Raw genomic sequence first — 17,563 nt, 5'->3', positions numbered from 1 at the left:
AAGTAAATGACACCAAAGATAATAAGGGAAAGATGATATTTAAATTAAAAAAAAGGATAAAATAGTTAAAAAAGATTAGCCATGAAGCATGAGTACATGCACTTATATAATAATATGATATTGTTAAGCTCGCGAAGAGTTTCTACTTTTGTGGGAATCTTAGGTTATAAAGGATTCCTCATTCCTCCTTCCTTGCATGGGGCTCCCTATTTTGCTTATCTCATTAAATCTGTAAATAAAGAGTAAGGAATCATACTACGCCAACGATTTAGACAAAAGAAGAGACAATGGCTATATGTTGTTTTCCATGTGAGATGCAGTTTGCAAGGTGTGGGGCTTTGCATGATAGGTGAGTTGCTGATCTAGGATTGAATGAGAGGTTCAAGTAATGTCCCATCCTCCAACCATCTTTTCTTCCATTTCAAATCTGTTCATGTGCATTCAAATAAGTAGTGTGATTGTTCTATATGATTAGATATTAGAATGTTGTTGAAGAGGGTTTACTGCTGTGTTACGTATCCCTATCACATCTGAATTTTCTGTTGACCAAACACATGCTTGCAGTTCTTTGTTTCTGTTGTTTTTTGGCTGGTATTTTGAGGTGATGATAGTTCAAAATTTGGTTGTGGGATTGCTTTGAAATTTTAAAGTTTCTATGAGGTATTCTTACGGTTCTTTTGACCCTAGTTGTAGCTTGGTTTGACCTTTGGTTTTTGAGATACAAGTAGTCATTAATTCGTCTACTTAGTCACTAATTCTATGTTTCTGCTGAACTGAAGAATCCGGCCATTAGGTTAATTTGATTTCTAGTTATTATGCTCCATATGTTGAGGTGAGGAATTGATGTTAGTTTAGTGTTGATCTACAGAGTTGAAGTGAAGATACAGCCCAGTTGTTAAATTCTGGAATTGAGTTTCTATTTTGTTTCACCCATTCATATCTTTGAATCCAACTTGTGGATTGCTACAAGGTGTTGGGAAGTTGTTCCACCATATCAGCCCTAGACATGATTTAACTGTGAGGCTGATACAATTTGTTGATGGGTTGTTATTGAATTTCTCCTATTCTATTTTGTTCTTTGTTCTTGCCCTACAATTCTGCCTGTTGGGTTGGAACCTGAAGCCTTATTTAAGGATGCCTTGATTCCATCAATTATTACATGGGTGAGAGTATGTATATAGGGATGAACTATTCGGCTTTGATTATGAGCAGCGTTTATTCAGCTTTGATGATGAGCAGCGTCTTCTGCTTCATATGGCTAATGGAATTTGAATTTGATTTCTGCTATTATATACTTTATAATTTTTACCAGATTTTGTCTAAGCAAGCTTCTATAGTATTGCAAGGGGTTTCTGTTATGTTGGGAACTTGCAAGTATAGTAAGGGGTTTACTGTTATGTGGAGAAATTTTACTATTAAGAGTCCATTTAGCGAGTCTGAGTTTTGTTTTCTTTCTTTTTAGGAATAGAAAATAATTTTTTTAGCATAATTCACCCTCATGATTTGGCATTGGAGTAGACTGTTTTGTGTTGAATTCAGTTATATTTCTCTTCTCCCTCCACTGGTTGGAGATGCGAAGGCGTAGGCTGGTTGCTGTTTGTAGATGAGCGCTTGGTTGCAGCTGAATGCTAATTAGGGTTGCAAGTTTAGCCCAGTGAGCTTGAGCCCACTTGAAGCTCGCCTGAAAATTTCAGGGCCTGGGCTGGGCTAGGGTTGAGATTTCCAGGCCTGGGGTTGAGCAGCCCATCCCAATCCTTAACTAATTGAGAAACCTAAACTGACTAGGAAACTGAAATAACAAAGAAAATAGACTCAAAACAAGACTTGAACTAAACTAACGAATTAATTCCCATTTTTTTCCTACTTTCTACCCATATTTTAGACGCATTAAAGTGACCCATTTGCAATAAAATAAGCCCATTAAGTGACTTATTTGCAATAAACTAAGCCCATTAAGTGACTTATCTGCATCAATTCACCCTCTCTTAGAAAAATTGTCTTTAAATTTTGTAGAGTGTGAGGGTGATTGTAACATGGTGCACGTCCCTCATCAAGCCGTAGAAAAATTCAGGTAGCTCTTTGATAATAAGGATGTAGTCTAGAATGTGAGGAGCTCGATCTTCAAGATACTTTAATGGGATGATGAACTCCACATGCTCAACTTCAACAACCTCAAATGTATCATGGGATCATCCATATGAATGCCTTCAACCACTGTGTTTTTGACCTTTACTATTTCAATTTTAAGCTCCTTAGGATCTTCCTCTTGGCTGTTCACAGTCATCATAGATATTGAAGCACCATTCTCCTTGGGTTCGATCTCCTTGTCCACAATTGTGACTATATTGCTTTCGACTTCATCCACATTAATCTCTCTGATAGGAACATCAATGACTACCTCTCCCTTGACAATAGGAGTGGTTGGATTTTTGTGGATGGCTTTTAGGGTGTAATCGGAGGGAACTCTAGTGGAGGGAAGTACATATTTCGTTCACGTTTAGATAGGTACATGCCTGCCAATTCATACTCTATCTCCTCCCAAGTTTTAGGCCCCCATACTTGGGCCTGGAGTTATCTTTTGGCAGATTCTCCATTTGATTCGAGCTCAATCACTCATTTGGGAGCAAGCATATTAAAGCCGTTGAGCAACATATATAAAGTAATTTTTCTCTGACTATCACGCGGGTCCATCCTTGGTTTGGCTAGGCTCTGATACGAAATAATGTAAGATCGAATCACAAGTGATCCAATCCCAGATAGGATCTTTAGTAAATTCAATAAAAATCAGATTCATGGACAGATAGTATGAACAAAACAGAAAATAAGAGAATAAAGGGAAGAATGGGGGTAGGGGAATGACTATCTCAACCTGGGCATCTCACCCCCAGCTATCTCAGCTGGTGATCATCCTTTCTCAAGAATAATTTTGCAGACAACAAAAATAAACTTCCATTCAATCAAATTTGTGTTCAATGTTGTAGCCCCTTATAAACTTACATAGAAGACTCAAACTGACTCAAACACTAAAAATGAAAGACCTAACCCAATTTTTAACTAATTGGGAAACCTAAACTGACTAGGAAACTGAAATAACAAAGAAAATTGACTCGAAACAGGACTCTAATTAAACTAATGAATTAAATCCCATTTCCCTACTTTCTACTTATATTTTAGGCCCATTAAAGTGGCCCATTACAAAGAAAACCTGATGTAGATCCACACTTTGGACTGGGCTATCGTTGGAAGAAAGCCTAGCCCAAGAAGTGTTAGTCAATCTCCACTTAAATGGGGATTTTAATTGTTATAAATTAGGGCCCATTGGGTCCATCGACTTAGTTAAGGGTTAAGTTATTAGGAATTAATAAAGGTCCATTGGGCCCATTGATTTCAATGTAATCTGCCCATTAGTGGCTATTAGTTAAGTGACCAGTTAATTACCTATTCCAATTAGGTTTCTAGTCTAGTCGTAGCAGGAGTACAACTCCTAGTTCTAATGTGACTGCTATTAGTTAACTTCTGCCCTCTATTTATAGAGGAACTTTTGTACTCTTATTTATCAGATTTGAATAAGCAAAGGTTGCAGTTAATTGCTTCTAACAGCCGAGATAGCTGTGGGTGAGATGTTCGGGCCGAGATAGCCACCCCCCCCACAATTCTCTTGGTTCTTTGCTTCTTTCTTTTGTCTTAATTTCCTGTCATTAGCTTTTGTTTGCTGTAACATTCAAGAGGTACAATTCAGATTCTGCTAGAGGCCGTTACAGTCCAAAACTGACAAGCACCAGTGAAGGTTTTAGGAGAGGTCTCCATCTCCCTCCTCTGTCCTCTGATCTGTAAACCCTTTTAAGGTTGTGTTCTAGGCTTTCCAAGGATCCCTTGATCCTCATCTGAAGGCTGTCCCAGAGGTCCAGCTGCTGTTCTTGAAGAGTTATCTCTATTTTCTCTCTCCAGGGTCAGAAATCAAGGAAGTCCATATCTCTCTCATCAGCCGACAGATTGCTTCCATCTTTGGAGGTTTTGTTTTACATATACAATTCTACCATCGACCTGAATTGCAGCCCATTCTGAGCAGCCTAGCTCCGGCCACAGGTAACCCCTGAAAACCCTAGCCGCAGGCTTTTTCTCTCCTGGGGTTTGGTTCTTTCTTGTTGGGTTTTATTATTAAGTTATTCTCTGTTCTTGTAAGTACTTCTTGGGGTCTTTTTGTGGTAGTGTCCTGTCTCTATTGCTGTAATTTGTGAAGTTAATTCAAGAGTCCAATTTTTATCTGGGTTTGGAGTTGTAATCTGTTGGGGGTAGTTATTTGTAACGTACTTCTACATTAAAACCCATGGGATCAAAGGGCCAACACATACATAACCCAACCTAAGGCTTATTTGTAATAAAATAAGCCCATTAAGTGATTTATCTGCATCACCCCCTTGGTGTACCCCCTCTCTTAATTGAGCTTTTGGCCCTCTTGTGGCCGAGCCACCCCTGAGGTCTTGTTCCCCTATGGTTCCCCCTCTTTTTTCCCCTTGTATATTTTTCTCCTTGGTAATGAATTTATTTATTCACCAAAAAAAAAAAAAAAAAAAAATGAAGAAGAAAAAAGGCTTTTCGTCATCTGGAATTAATTAGACCAGTCCTTCAGTCCTCTTATATCTACTGGTCTAGTGTTTTTGGGCTCCCCCAATCCCCCATCAAGGCTTTCTTATGTGTGCCTTCCTTTGGAAAGGTTTAGATTCTACTAGATTTCTCCACCCTATCACTTGGGTTGCAGTTTGTCTCCCCAAGGAGGAGAGAGGTTTGGGTTGAGAAGAATCAAAGATGTGAATTATGCGGGTATCCTCAAGTTGATTTGGAAGCTTGCAGTCAAGAAGAATAGCATTTGGGTTGACTGGGTCTCCTCTGGTCTTCTCTGTAATGATTCTATTTGGATGGTTTCTCTCCCCTCTAATGCTTCTTGGGTTTGTGTAGAACTTGAATCTTTTGCATATTTCTCTTTGGGCCATTTCCTCTATTATTGACGATGGCGCTTCCACCTTGCTTTGGCTTGACAATTGGCACCCTATGGGCATTTCTCCTCCCTTTTCTTGGTGTTAGAACAATCTAAAATTCGAGTATAGTAAGCATTTCAGATCTGTTACTATCATGTAGCATGGTGATTGGGCCCTGCCCCTCTTCCTCTCTCTTATTATCCGCCGTTTGGAATGCCCTACCTTTCATTTGCAGAGGGCCTTGTGGTAGAGGTGATATGGTTGTTTGGTCCTCTTTTGATGGCCTCTTCAGTTCCAAATCAACTCGGGACCTCATCAGACTCACGGTTCCTTATCTCCTTGGTGCAAGATTGTTTGGCTCAAGGCCTTCATCCCTCATCACAACTTCATTGTTTGGTGGGCCAACTTCTTCCAGACAGTCTTTTCTCATTCATCGTCAGATCCTACTCTCCCCTTTTTAATGTCTTTGTTGGAATGCTAGTGATGATGTTGATCACTTATTCTTTGCTCTGCAGTTTGGAAAGGCCTTTTGGATAAACTTTTTCCAAGTGGAAGAAGAATCCTCCCTCTAGCTAGAGAATGGATTTGAGTGCATATGACATATGGCGGCAAGACTATCTATGATGTCATCGGCAAGCTTGAAACTTTCTTACAAGTTTTGTGTTTTTCATTTTTTAAGCTTCTTCAAATAGCTTCTCAAGTAGTGTTTGTTTTTTCACCCGGTTTGTTTAGAAAAAGCATAAAAACAAACCTGACAACACATACAAGTTCTACTCCAAATCTGTTTCCAAAAAAAAAAAGAAAAAAAAAAAAAAGAAAAGAAAACACAGAAACAGTAGAAGGTTTTTTTTTTTTTTGAAGTGTTCACATACTGCCCTTAGCTGCCCAAGGCACCAAAATGCAGGCATTTAAACGTTAATTGGCATGGAAATTTCGAGAATAGTGATCATGTGATGCTATTTGATATTGGTTTTGGTTTAAAAAACTGGAGTCCGTGGAATATAGGACTTCATAGGTTTGGCTTAAATTATGAAAACATGAATGGCGGATTTCTGTTCTTCCATTTGTTTTTTATTTGAACAAACTTGTTGTATGTTTATTTATTTTAAATGTAGACAAATGGCTTGCAATGACATTGATGGATTTTAGGCTATATTAGGGACTTTCATTTGCTTTCATTGGTGGCAGTCGAGTGACTGTCATGGGAACTGATCCTTCATGATTGTCTATATCTGTAGTTAGGTTTCATTAGCTTTCCCACTCCACACTCTACTCTTCTTATAAGTTTTTCTTCCAATTTCCTGTTGCCACATGGTGGAATAAAACTTTCAAAAAGTTTGCCAAAAGGAAAATAATCTTGAGGAACATTTTGGCAGCAGAACGAGGGAAGTCCAATGCATGCCAGGCCATGGAATTTGATACGTCTCTTATTCTGATGGGTAGCTTATTTATCCAGATCAGGATGGCCCTACCCTCTGGTGGAGGTAGGCTACCTTGTGGAAACTTTTTTGACTGCTCATGAAGGATGGAATTTCCCTTTTTAATTTAGCAGCATATAATTAATAATTAAATATAGGGAAAATGGTTTCTGTTGGGGGAGTGTGGCTACTGTGGCCCCTGTGCCTAGACACATGGGGGTGAAATGACTGGCCCACCCTTCATGAAATGGAAAATGACTTCTCTGTTAATGATTCGTCCTGCACTTCTATTGGCCCTCGTGCATGCGTAGGAGCCACACTCCCCCACAGGAAACACCTCGTTCTATATATATATACACATATATATCTCCTATTTGTTACTTAAATGTCAGACATATATATTATTTTTAAAATTTTAAATATTACATCTCTCCTATTGTGTTGGTTAAATGTGAGGCAGGTGAAAACAGTTGTTTCAGAATTATGCAGTTAAATTTTGCTAGAAAAGGAACAAGTTAAGAAATTTAGGAGTCGAATTAGTATATAGTGTAGGTTGAGATTGTTTCCAAAAGCTGTTTCTGGAGATTGCTGATGTGTTTCTGTGGATGTTCTTTTTAATCTATATCTTTCTAATTTTCTAAAACAAGTGTCGTTCATTACTTTTCCCTTTGCTTTCTTAATAGGATGATTATGGTAAGTGCTGTGAAATGGGTGGATGAGGTCATCCCGGATGCACCTTATGCCATCACTGAGGATTTCATGAACAAGCTTTTTAACGAGTACAACATAGATTACATTATTCATGGAGATGACCCTTGCCTTCTTCCTGATGGTACTGATGCTTATGCTCTCGCTAAGAAGGCTGGTCGCTATAAGCAGATTAAGCGAACTGAAGGAGTGTCAAGCACTGACATTGTTGGTATCAATCCTGTCCTGCTTGCTTGCAAGTTTTTGTTCAGGCTTTAGTGAGAAATATCAGATTGAGGTTTTCTAAGATGCTGGTTTTGAGGTTATAGGACTGATAACATTATTTGAAGAAAATATTTATAACAAACACACTGCTAATCTTAGAGATATCATCTGATAGCAATCCCTTTTTTGTGTTTTGGCATTTATGAAGGAAAGTTCAGCAAACTTTTTAGAGACATAACATTTGATGAGGCTTGCCTTAACCATGGTTAGATTTTAAGTTTGTGAGTCTTGCTTCCTGGTACTAAGTTGTAATTTTGTAAATTTCAATGTGAACAGGTCGTATGCTTCTCTGTGTGAGAGAAAGGTCAGTTAATGACAGCCATAATCATTCTTCCTTGCAAAGGCAATTCAGCCATGGACACAGCCAAAAATTTGAAGATGGTGGATCTGGTGGGACTCGAATATCTCATTTCTTACCAACTTCTCGTAGGATTGTTCAGTTCTCAAATGGAAAGGTACTCGCATTCAGTGTGATCTGATTTTTAAAAGTCAGGGTAAAAGAAATTTTTAGTAATCGTGCTGATATTCTGTAGCTAAGATAAAATTGTTCCCAGGTTTCTTTAACTTCGATGTTTTTCCTGATAAATGAAAACTGAAATACTAAAAATGGTTCCCCTCCTGCCAAACAATGAAAAAAGAAGATTACATGATCCAAATGAATGCAATGAGTTTAATATTATGTTTCAATGTTAAATTCGAAACATTTTCAACATATAATTCCAGATCAGAGCTTTGTGTGTTAATGTAATACTGATTTAAGGCCAGCAGAATTCAATATTAGTTATAAATTTTAGAACCAGCAGAATAGTAAACAGCCCATATCGATTTTGGTATGTAAGGTCAAAATGATGAATTCTGCTTGGAATAGGATTGTGTGGAATAACCAGCAGAATTGAAGACTGAAAACAGATATGAAAGAGTGCAACATCAACACAAGGTTTATGAAATCAGAATTGAAATCGGCACATCAGAACACCTTCAAATTGACCATCCTTGATGTAGATAGAGCTGCTAAAAGGAGGGCACAAGCTGGATTGTTCTTTGGTTCAATTCTGTCCCAGATCTGGTTCTGGTTTGACCCCATCAAACCAGCTTGTTGGTAGTCGTGTTCCTTCCATTGATTCAGCAAATCCCTAGATTTTTGTGTTCAAGCATCAAAAATTGGTTTTGCGTCAATCCGAAGCTGGGAGAGGGTTTTACAAGATTAAAAGGGTCCATTAAGTGCCTCAGGGTTATGTCATAATAGATTTGAACACTTGCCCCGGATTGATGTCCAGATCATAAATGCTCCAGTGAATAGCCCCTCTGGCAGGCAGTAACCGGAGGATCTCATTCGAAAGCCACTAAGCCTTAAGCTTGATTATTATACCCCAACTGAATAGAAAGACCTCAAAGACAGGGCCTCTCTCCAAAGCACCTTTTGTTCGCTCCGCAAGTAAGTACGAATTGCAGCAACAGCTGTTAGAATCTTCAAGAAAGGCTCTACTGATTTCCATGTTCTAGCTGTAGTTTGAGTTTGATGGCTTGGTTTGGTCATTTACAAAGTTAGAGTTAGTATTTAGGCAAGAAGTCAAGTTTGGCTGCATATCACCTGGAGGGTTGGGAGAAGATTTTCCGTACCTTTTCTAGGTATGGTGGGGTCCGTTATGTTGGAGAAAGTCCAACAAGAAGTTACTATGCTGCAATTGTGGACTTTAGGAGTGAAGTTTTGTTCCATTAGGCACCTTGGTCAAAATCTACAGTAAACGAGGAAAGGGGGATCAATTGGAAGAAGTAAAGGTTGTTATTTTCCTCTTTTGCTGTGCATATTTAATAGGCCAATCAATTGTAATTGAACAAGGAGTTTATGAATGAAATTCTTGAGGTGTTTGCTGGCAAACTTTTTGTCTGAGAGAGATTGTGAAATCAGCTGAGAGCTGAGGGTGAGAGGCCCATCGGCTGAGAGCGCCAAACCGTACCTTTCTTCTCATTACATTGAATTCTGTTTTTCCCTTTTGTTTCTATTATTTTCCTAAGTGTTGTGAGGTCATTATTGAAGCTGCAAATTCATCAAGCAAAGCTGAAATTCTGATTCTTCAACCCTTGGCACCATACAAGCTACCTTCAACCAAGGATTCAGCTCCGTCTGGGCATCCATCTGCCAGCCGCTGCTCTTCTTCCTAAGGACCAGAAGACCCTAATTTCTTGGTTGTTTTCTGCCATCACATTGCTGCACCTATATAGGTCTGTTACAAGCCATTTTTGGAGGTTTCCTTGAGACCATCACAGCCTTCTTTCGACCAGTTTCCGTGGCTTATGTGAGACTTGATTAGAGAGTACTCGGATTTCTCCCTATTCAGCCAGATTTTCAAATCCTGCCTGGGATTGAGTCCTATGTGATCTAGTCTTGCATTAATCCTAGTAAGGGTAGGACTGCTGTATCGCAGGAACCAGATCTGAACAGAATTTCAGGAAATAAAATGGCTGGACAGTACCTTAATGAAGATAAGAACAAGAACAAAGCACCTGGGCTTCCTACCGCAAGGTGTTGACTGGATTCACACCAATCAGAACTTGATTCTCACAGGAAAGAGCATACCACGATAGGCAGCAAATACAAAGCTTCTAATTAATCAAAATTTGTGTACAATGCTGGATCCCCTTACAAACTTATATAGAAGACTCAAAAACAGACTCAAACATTAAAAAGGAAAGGCTTAACCCAATCCTTAACTAATTAGGTAACGCAAACTGACTAGGAACCTGAAGTAATAAAAGAAATTGATTCAAAACAAAACTGGACTTATAGGATCCTAATCCAGCCTAACTAAAACACTTAATAACAATTAAAATAAAGAAATAAAGACACTAAACTAATCCCATATTCCAAGCCTCTACCCATATTATAGGCCCATTAGTGGCCCCATTACAATGGAAACACAAGCACCTTTAGGTTATGTAACTGCATCGTATGAATCCACGTTTTTCTCCAATAAACAATTTTTGTGGGGAAACTATCTTTTATTTATTTACAGGTAGGCGATTGAGATTCTCCTCACTCTTCATGCCATAGTTGTGAAGGTGTCGCTTAGGTGCCTCTAAGGCATCAGGGCAATTTTCTCTGACGGCTCCTGGCCCCCCCTTCTTGACATTTGGTCCTCCCTTATGGGCCTTGCCCCCTTCTCGTGGTAGAGCTGATAGAGTTATCTGGTCCCCTTCCTCTTCTGATTTCTTCAATTCCTCCTGTGCTTGGGATTTGGTCCGTTCTCACAAGTCCCTATCCCCTTGGTATAAAATTGTCTGGTTTACAGGCTACATTCCTCGCCACAGTTTTATTGCATGGAGAGCTCTCTCCAATTGCCTCCATACACAAGCCTTCCTTATCCATCGTCATATCCATCCTCGGAGCATGCTGCCTTTGTTGGAATGGCTCAGTAGACTCTGACCACCTTTTTTTCAGCTGCTCCTTAACTTTTTTCCATTTGGAAGAATGTCCTTAGCTCTTGCTGGCCCGCTAGGAGATGCATCATCCCCTTTTAGAGAGTGGATTTGGATTGATATGACCTTTCCTGGGAACTCTTATTGCGACTCCATTGGTAAGGTTGCATTCTGGGTAACCATGATGTAGGTGCACAATCGTGGATCGATCCAAACCCGTACAGGTATCTAGATGAAGATGAATCGGATCCAATTTGGGATCAAAGCCATTAAGATCTTTTAGGATTTTGTTTACTTCTATTTAGGGGAATATTTGTAATCTTTTATTTTGGTAGTTATTAGGCTAAGTAGGGAATTACCGATCTGAGCTTTATTGTGTTTCTATTTCGTGTTAGATTAGATCTAGAAGTAATTAGGAGATTTTATTTGATTTCAGTTTTGGACTTTAATTAGGAAGTTTTGATTTGGTTTTCTTATAAATAGGTTTGTAACTCAATTCATTGGGTTTGGTTTTGAAGAATGAATGTTTATGGTTCTGAGTAGGTGCATAATCATGGTTGTGTAACCTTTTTCTTCCCCCCTTGTGCGATCTCTATTTCTCTTTCTTCTTCTGTCTTCTCTTCCCTTCCCATCAATCTGCCACAACTTCTTACTCAATTTTCTGTTTTGTTTCTGCAACTAGTCACAATACCAAACTTAAGAGAAATTGATGTAGGAGACGACCTAGACAATAGGATTTCCTACATTGCTGTCCACGTGGACTATTTTGACTCACTAGGACCTAGGTTGGGACTGGAATTAGTGGAGGCAGCACAATACGATGATAAACAAGTAGATTAGAAACAGAGAACAATGCAGCAATAAGCAATAATAATCTTGAAGGAAAAACATTCAAACTAACTAGGTTCCAAGCGGGAAACATGGGGAAGGGAACATGGCAGTGTACTGTTAGTTGAAGCACAAATCAAATCAGGAAATATAAAGTAGGTACCGTGCCTTCCTCAATTCATCCAACCAATAAAAGAGATCAGCAAAATTTTAATCATAGAAAATTATTTCTGAAAACAGTAGCAGTAGGGTATTAATTCATCAAGGCAGAGATGAGGGGGGAGGGGAAAAAGGAAACCAGAAAGAGATGGGAGAGGAGGGGAGAAATAGGTGAGGGGTTAATACCTTACCTGGTATCCAGATCAGAGGAGAAAGAGAAGAAACAGAGCTCACCGTGGGGAAGAGAGAACCTGCTTCACAGTAGAACATAGTAGGGGAGAGGGAGAGATGCGCATGGCTCAAGAGAGTCATTTCCTTTTTCTTTGAAAAACTCAAAGTTCAATCGTGGCCCTTGGCCTTTCATATATGGGGAAAAAAAAAGAAATACTAACTAGGTAATTAATCCAACAAAAAAGAAGTCTCCTAATTTAACCCAAGAACTTGGGGCAAATAAGAGGACATTATTCAGTTTCCTAAACTATCACAAAGTCTTAGAAAACAAATGAAGAGACTAGAAAAATAAAATAAGTAACTAATACATCTCCCATCTTGCGCCAGCTATTCAGTGGGGTCCATGATTGGCTGGCCAATCAGGACAAAAGGAGAGAGGGGTGAGACTAGTGGTAGTCTCCTCTCTCTTCTTTCTCTCGACAGAACAAAGGAGAAGGGGAATATCAACAACTCCTTCTTCTCTTCTAGCTTCCTCCCATGAAAGTGTCTTCCAGCCATAGTGAACGTGGCTGGTTTTTGCGGCGGCGTCTCTGGTACACTCGAATGTCCCCATCAGAAATTCTTGCAAACTCATCATCCCCAATCGATTGATTTTGAGTTTTGGATTGTTGATTCACCTCCCTAAGGCGATTCATACTGTAGCGAATCATATCCAAAAGCTTTCCTGAGATTAAAACCATATTTCAGTTCTGAACCTAAGTTCCACCTCCATATTTGTTTCTAGAAGCCCTAGATCTTGCAGTCACTAGTTGTTTGACCTTATGATTGCTTGCATTCAAGAAATTTATGAGTGTAGAGTCTCTCCCCGAATTTTCAGACCCATCGGATCCCTATCGAGGGAGTTCTCTCCACTTGAAGACTAATTGGACTTTCGCTCTGTTCTTCTTGGCTAGAGGGTGAAGACAACTTTCATCATGGGTGGTCAAGAAACCCTTTAATTCCCCTTTTCCTTTAGTACCCCTCTCTTTCTCCTATATTCTTTTTTATCCTTAATTTCCTTTAGTTTTATGATTGTCCCCGAACTATAAATAGTAAACCCTTTTAAGTCCCATTGTTTTGTGAAGAATTGGGGAATATGGACTTGTGCCTTTGTGAGCATAGTCCTCCTCTATTTATAGCAAAATAAGTAGTTCTTACAGCAGACTAAGTAGTCACTACGAGCTTAAGGGTCCGTTTGGATATAACCTCTAAAACCCATTAGTACAATAATGCATTATTCAACATTTCTGTAGTTATAAACGTCCCCTTGGAATTTCTAGAATATTACGAACTTGCCATTGGTTATTAGATTTGAGTTATTTTTCATTCGGATAAGCAATCCAATTCCAATTTTGGAACCTTGATCCGCATCAAACCATCAACCACATTTGGATGGAGCGGAATCTTCGTAGTTGGACCTCCGTCTCTTGTTCCTTGATATGATTTGGAAAGCCATCTTCTTTGATGTCAGCTCCAAGCTTCATGGGCTCCCTTGTTGGCTTGTCAGAGACTCCCCAAGGCACATGCTTATTGTTGTGTTCTCGGGTTTGCGCTCCACTACCATCCTTCCCCCCAACCCCCCTGATGCTTCCTTTTGATTGTTTTGTTTGATGCTTTTCCTAGCATTCTTTTAGCTTGTTCTGCTGCCTGGTTTCAGCTCCTTTAGCTTGTTTTTTCTTTTCTTTTCCTTTGGGGCTGTATATTCCTCCCTTTCTTTCCTCTTGGTAATGAAGTTTTTATTCACCCAAAGAAAAAAAAAAAAATCTATTCTATATTTCTATTTTGAGATTCATTCGCTATTTTTTGTATCCTACTTGCTATTTTCTGATAGCTACTAAATTTAGACTTGATATTCCAGTTACTTTCTAATTTTGTACCTTGTTACTAATTTTAATTTTAGTTTATATTTTCTACCTTTTAAATCTGTTAGTTGTTATTTTGATAGTTACTAGTTTTGATGACTTGCTATTTTATGAGTTCCTAAATCAATGGTACTATTTGGGCAGTTGCATAATTTTGGTTTCAACTTCGAGTCCCTAATCCCTACGATCCTGGCTTACGTGAGTTTTTCTAACCCTGATTCATTAGGTGATTAAAATACCTCATTAGTAGAGGTTTTCTGGAGTTCTTTTGTGTTCCAGATGTAATTATGTCCTCGAAGATGGAAAGTACCATCTTTGGCTGTTTCTGATCCCAAAAAAAAAGAAAAAAGAAAAGTTGATCTTCTTGAGCAGATACGCACCCATGGAGCGATCCATACCCATCTGAGTATCTAGATAGAGATGAACCGGATCCATATCTGAGTTTTTTGTCCAGTAGGAATTTAGTAGTTATTTTATTTAGGGGAATAATGTCTTTAGTTTATTTTAGTCTGTTTATTTTTAGGAAGTTGCATACGTAGGATTTAGAGAGTCGGTTTGCAATTTGTTTCCTTGTTTAGTTATGGTAGTTTCCTATTTCAGTTGATTTCACTTTTTATGTCTTTTTTCCCTATATAATGATTGTAACCATTGGGCAAATCAGAGAGTGAAAAGATGAATTGAGTTTGTGTGGTTGAAGTAATGGGGGACCGGTGGGCCCCAAAAGGATCCAACTAGGATGGGTGTGGGCCCACTTAAAGATTTAAGTAATTTTGGTCTAAGATCAGGGCAAAACAGTAAATATGGTGTTGTTTGCAATAGAGTGGCAATCCTGTAAATATATTGAAGTTCGTAAGGGTGGAAGGGCAATTTTGTAAATACCCAGAATTCCTTAATGCTTGAATGGTCGGTTAAGGAGGGAGGACACAATGGGGACTTTAGATTATAGTTCAAGGGTAAACTAGGAACTGAAAAGAAAATAAGGGTAAAGTTGAAGTAACCTAAAGGAGGGGTATTTTCGGGAATACACTATTAAGAGTATCGAAAGACCCCCACACATTAGGTTGTCTTCAACCTCACGACAGCCAGAACCAGAGGAAAGTGGTTTGTTTCAAGATGAGATTACTCTCTCGAATCAGTCAATAAAGATGAAACTTTGAGGTTCTCTTACTGACCCTTAGGACTCTTGAATCCTTACAAAGAATAACCCAACCTGCATCTCAGAAATTAATAAATAATTCCTGGAATAGATCAGGCGGTAGACAAAGAACCAGACCTGTGTTCACAGCAATAACTCACAGCAGGGGTCGTTTTCGGACCTAAGTTTCTAGGGTTCGAATCGCCCTAGGTGATGAACCAACACCCAAAACATTATGAAGAAAGGAGAAGGGTGGAGGAGGTTTATCGATTTCTATGGGGCACCAAAGTCTACTTCAAAACAGGGCAGCAGGGAAGAAAGAGAGAATTAGTTAGAGAGATAATGGAAGGAAATCGATTGCGCCAGAGGGAGGGAGAAAGAGGGGGTTTCAATCACAATAGCCAGCATGGATAAGAAGGAAATCGATTGCGCCAGAGGGAGGGAGAAAGAGGGGGTTTCAATCACAATAGCCAGCATGGATAAGAAGGGGCCACACAAGTGGGGGATAGAGAGAAAAGGGAGATTGTAGGGAAGAGAAGAAGAAGAAGAAAAGAAGAAGAAGAAGAGAGGGGAAGAAGACAGCCACGTAGGAGGGGGGGTTCACAATCATTTTCTTTTCTTCATTAATCAACCAATCTTCCCATGAATTATATGTCTAATATATAATAAAATAAAATTAAAACATTTCCTACGTAGCTGTCTTCTTCCCCTCTCTTCTTCTTCTTCTTCTTTTCTTCTTCTTCTTCTCTTCCCTACAATCTCCCTTTTCTCTCATTTTCTTTTCTTCATTAATCAACCAATCTTCCCATGAATTATATGTCTAATATATAATAAAATAAAATTAAAACATTCTAATTAAAATCAAAGACTATGATAGAAATAAAAATCTCCTACACCTAGGCTAACATAATTAGAAGCAAATAAGGACTCAAATAGGAAACAAATATTCTCAAAATAAAATAAAATCCTAAAATATTCTATTAATCTTGAATCCAAATTAGTAACTTGGAACCCAAATTGGATCTGGGTCTTGGTCCGGGTTTTGAAGCGGGTTTGGTTCGATCCATCGGAGCGCTGCTGCATCATGAAGCCTGAGGGCTGTGCGTGTGATTTCCTTTCCCCCCATTTTCTTTGTGGATTCCTTCCTCTCCCCTGCAACTCTAAGACATTTTAGAGATTTCTTTCCTACCCCTATTGGCCCTCCATCAACTTGGTATTAGAGCCGAAGGATCCTGTCCTTCCTCATCAATTTATTTCTTCTCAAGTTTCTTCCCATTCCTCTGCTTTCCTAGTTCTGTCAATAACTGAGAGCCAAAAAAAAAAGAAAGAAAAAGATCTCTGTTCAAAACAGAGAATCGAGCCATTCCCAAACCCTTCCATCTTCCCTAGTAACCCACCCTTTACTCTTCAGTCGTTTCCACCAACAGTCAATAAAAAAAAAGTGTTGAAAAAGAACCCATCCTCCCTTCGAGTCAGCCCTGCCATATCCCCACCACCCTTCTCTCCTTTTTTCCCCTCGATCGAACCTCTTTTCAAGGAGTTTGCCAGAAAAGAAAAAAAGAAGAAGCAGAGAAACCGAGAGGGCATAAAAAAGGAAGGAAAAGAAACAGGAGAAGAGAGGAGAGGAGAGAAGAGAAGAGAGAAGCAACGGAAAAAAAGAAAAGAAAGACTTACCTGGTTCAAAGCTCTTCACCACGATTCAACTCCAAGCAATGACACCCCTTGTGTTCCTTTCTTCTTCCTCGTGTCGTCCCCACCCTTTGTTGCAGCCCAGCCCTTGTGGTTTCCTTGCTCTGACAGAGAAAAGAAAAATCCCCTTTTTGGACTTCATCTCCAACAAGGAGCAACTCCCTTTGTCGGTTTACGATGAAACCCCCAACCCCACGATCGCCTTTTTGATCTTTTCTTTAAATTCTTTTTATTTTCCAGTATTGCCCTTCTAATCTGCCCTTAACCCTTGTTATCCTTTTTCCACTACCTTCCAAGTATACCCTTAAGGGCATACGTGATATTATTCCTTTGGGTTTAAATTGAACTCCAACATATTTACAACCCTGCCACCCACTTAAGACTTCAACTTAATTACAAATTTGCCACTCTATTCTACACTTCCATATATTTACCATCTTGCCATAGTGGGTCCATAGTTGCTCCAAAGAGAAAACTTGGACGATGGTTCTAAATCTCTTACTAGAGATCAATTGATGCAGATACGCACCCATAAAGCGATCCATACCCATCTGGGTATCCAGATAGAGATGAACCGGATCCATATGAGTTTTTGGTCCAGTAGTAATTTAATAGTTATTTTATTTAGGAGAATAATATCTTTAGTTTATTTTATTTTGTTTATTTTTAGGAAGTTGCATACATAGGATTTAGAGAGTCGGTTTGCAATTTGTTTCCTTGCTTAGTTATGGTAGTTTCCTATTTCAGTTGATTTCCTTTTTATGTCTTTATTTTCCCTATATAATGATTGTAACCATTGGACAAATCAGAGAATGCAAAGATGAATTGAGTTTGTGTGGTTGAAGCTTGAGGGCTGTGCGTTGTGATTCACCCCCCCCCCACTTTCTTTGTGCTATT

General features: G+C 39.0%; 1 protein-coding gene across 1 annotated transcript in view; it reads left to right on the top strand.

Moving 5' to 3' along the window:
- The first annotated feature begins 7,052 nt into the window (after positions 1–7,052).
- The window catches only part of LOC122067320 (ethanolamine-phosphate cytidylyltransferase), a 28,521-nt gene continuing 18,010 nt past the window's right edge, over positions 7,053–17,563 (top strand). The window contains exons 1-2 of the mRNA XM_042631150.1: positions 7,053–7,313; positions 7,643–7,821. Of these exons, the coding sequence (XP_042487084.1) occupies positions 7,079–7,313; positions 7,643–7,821 (414 nt within the window). The 5' untranslated portion in view covers positions 7,053–7,078. The remainder of the gene's footprint in view (positions 7,314–7,642; positions 7,822–17,563) is intronic.

Source organism: Macadamia integrifolia, unplaced genomic scaffold, assembly GCF_013358625.1.
Source record: "Macadamia integrifolia cultivar HAES 741 unplaced genomic scaffold, SCU_Mint_v3 scaffold2834, whole genome shotgun sequence".
NCBI classification, from domain to species: Eukaryota; Viridiplantae; Streptophyta; class Magnoliopsida; order Proteales; family Proteaceae; genus Macadamia; species Macadamia integrifolia.
Note: the sequence above shows the minus strand (reverse complement) of the source record. Positions and strands in the feature narration are given on the sequence as shown.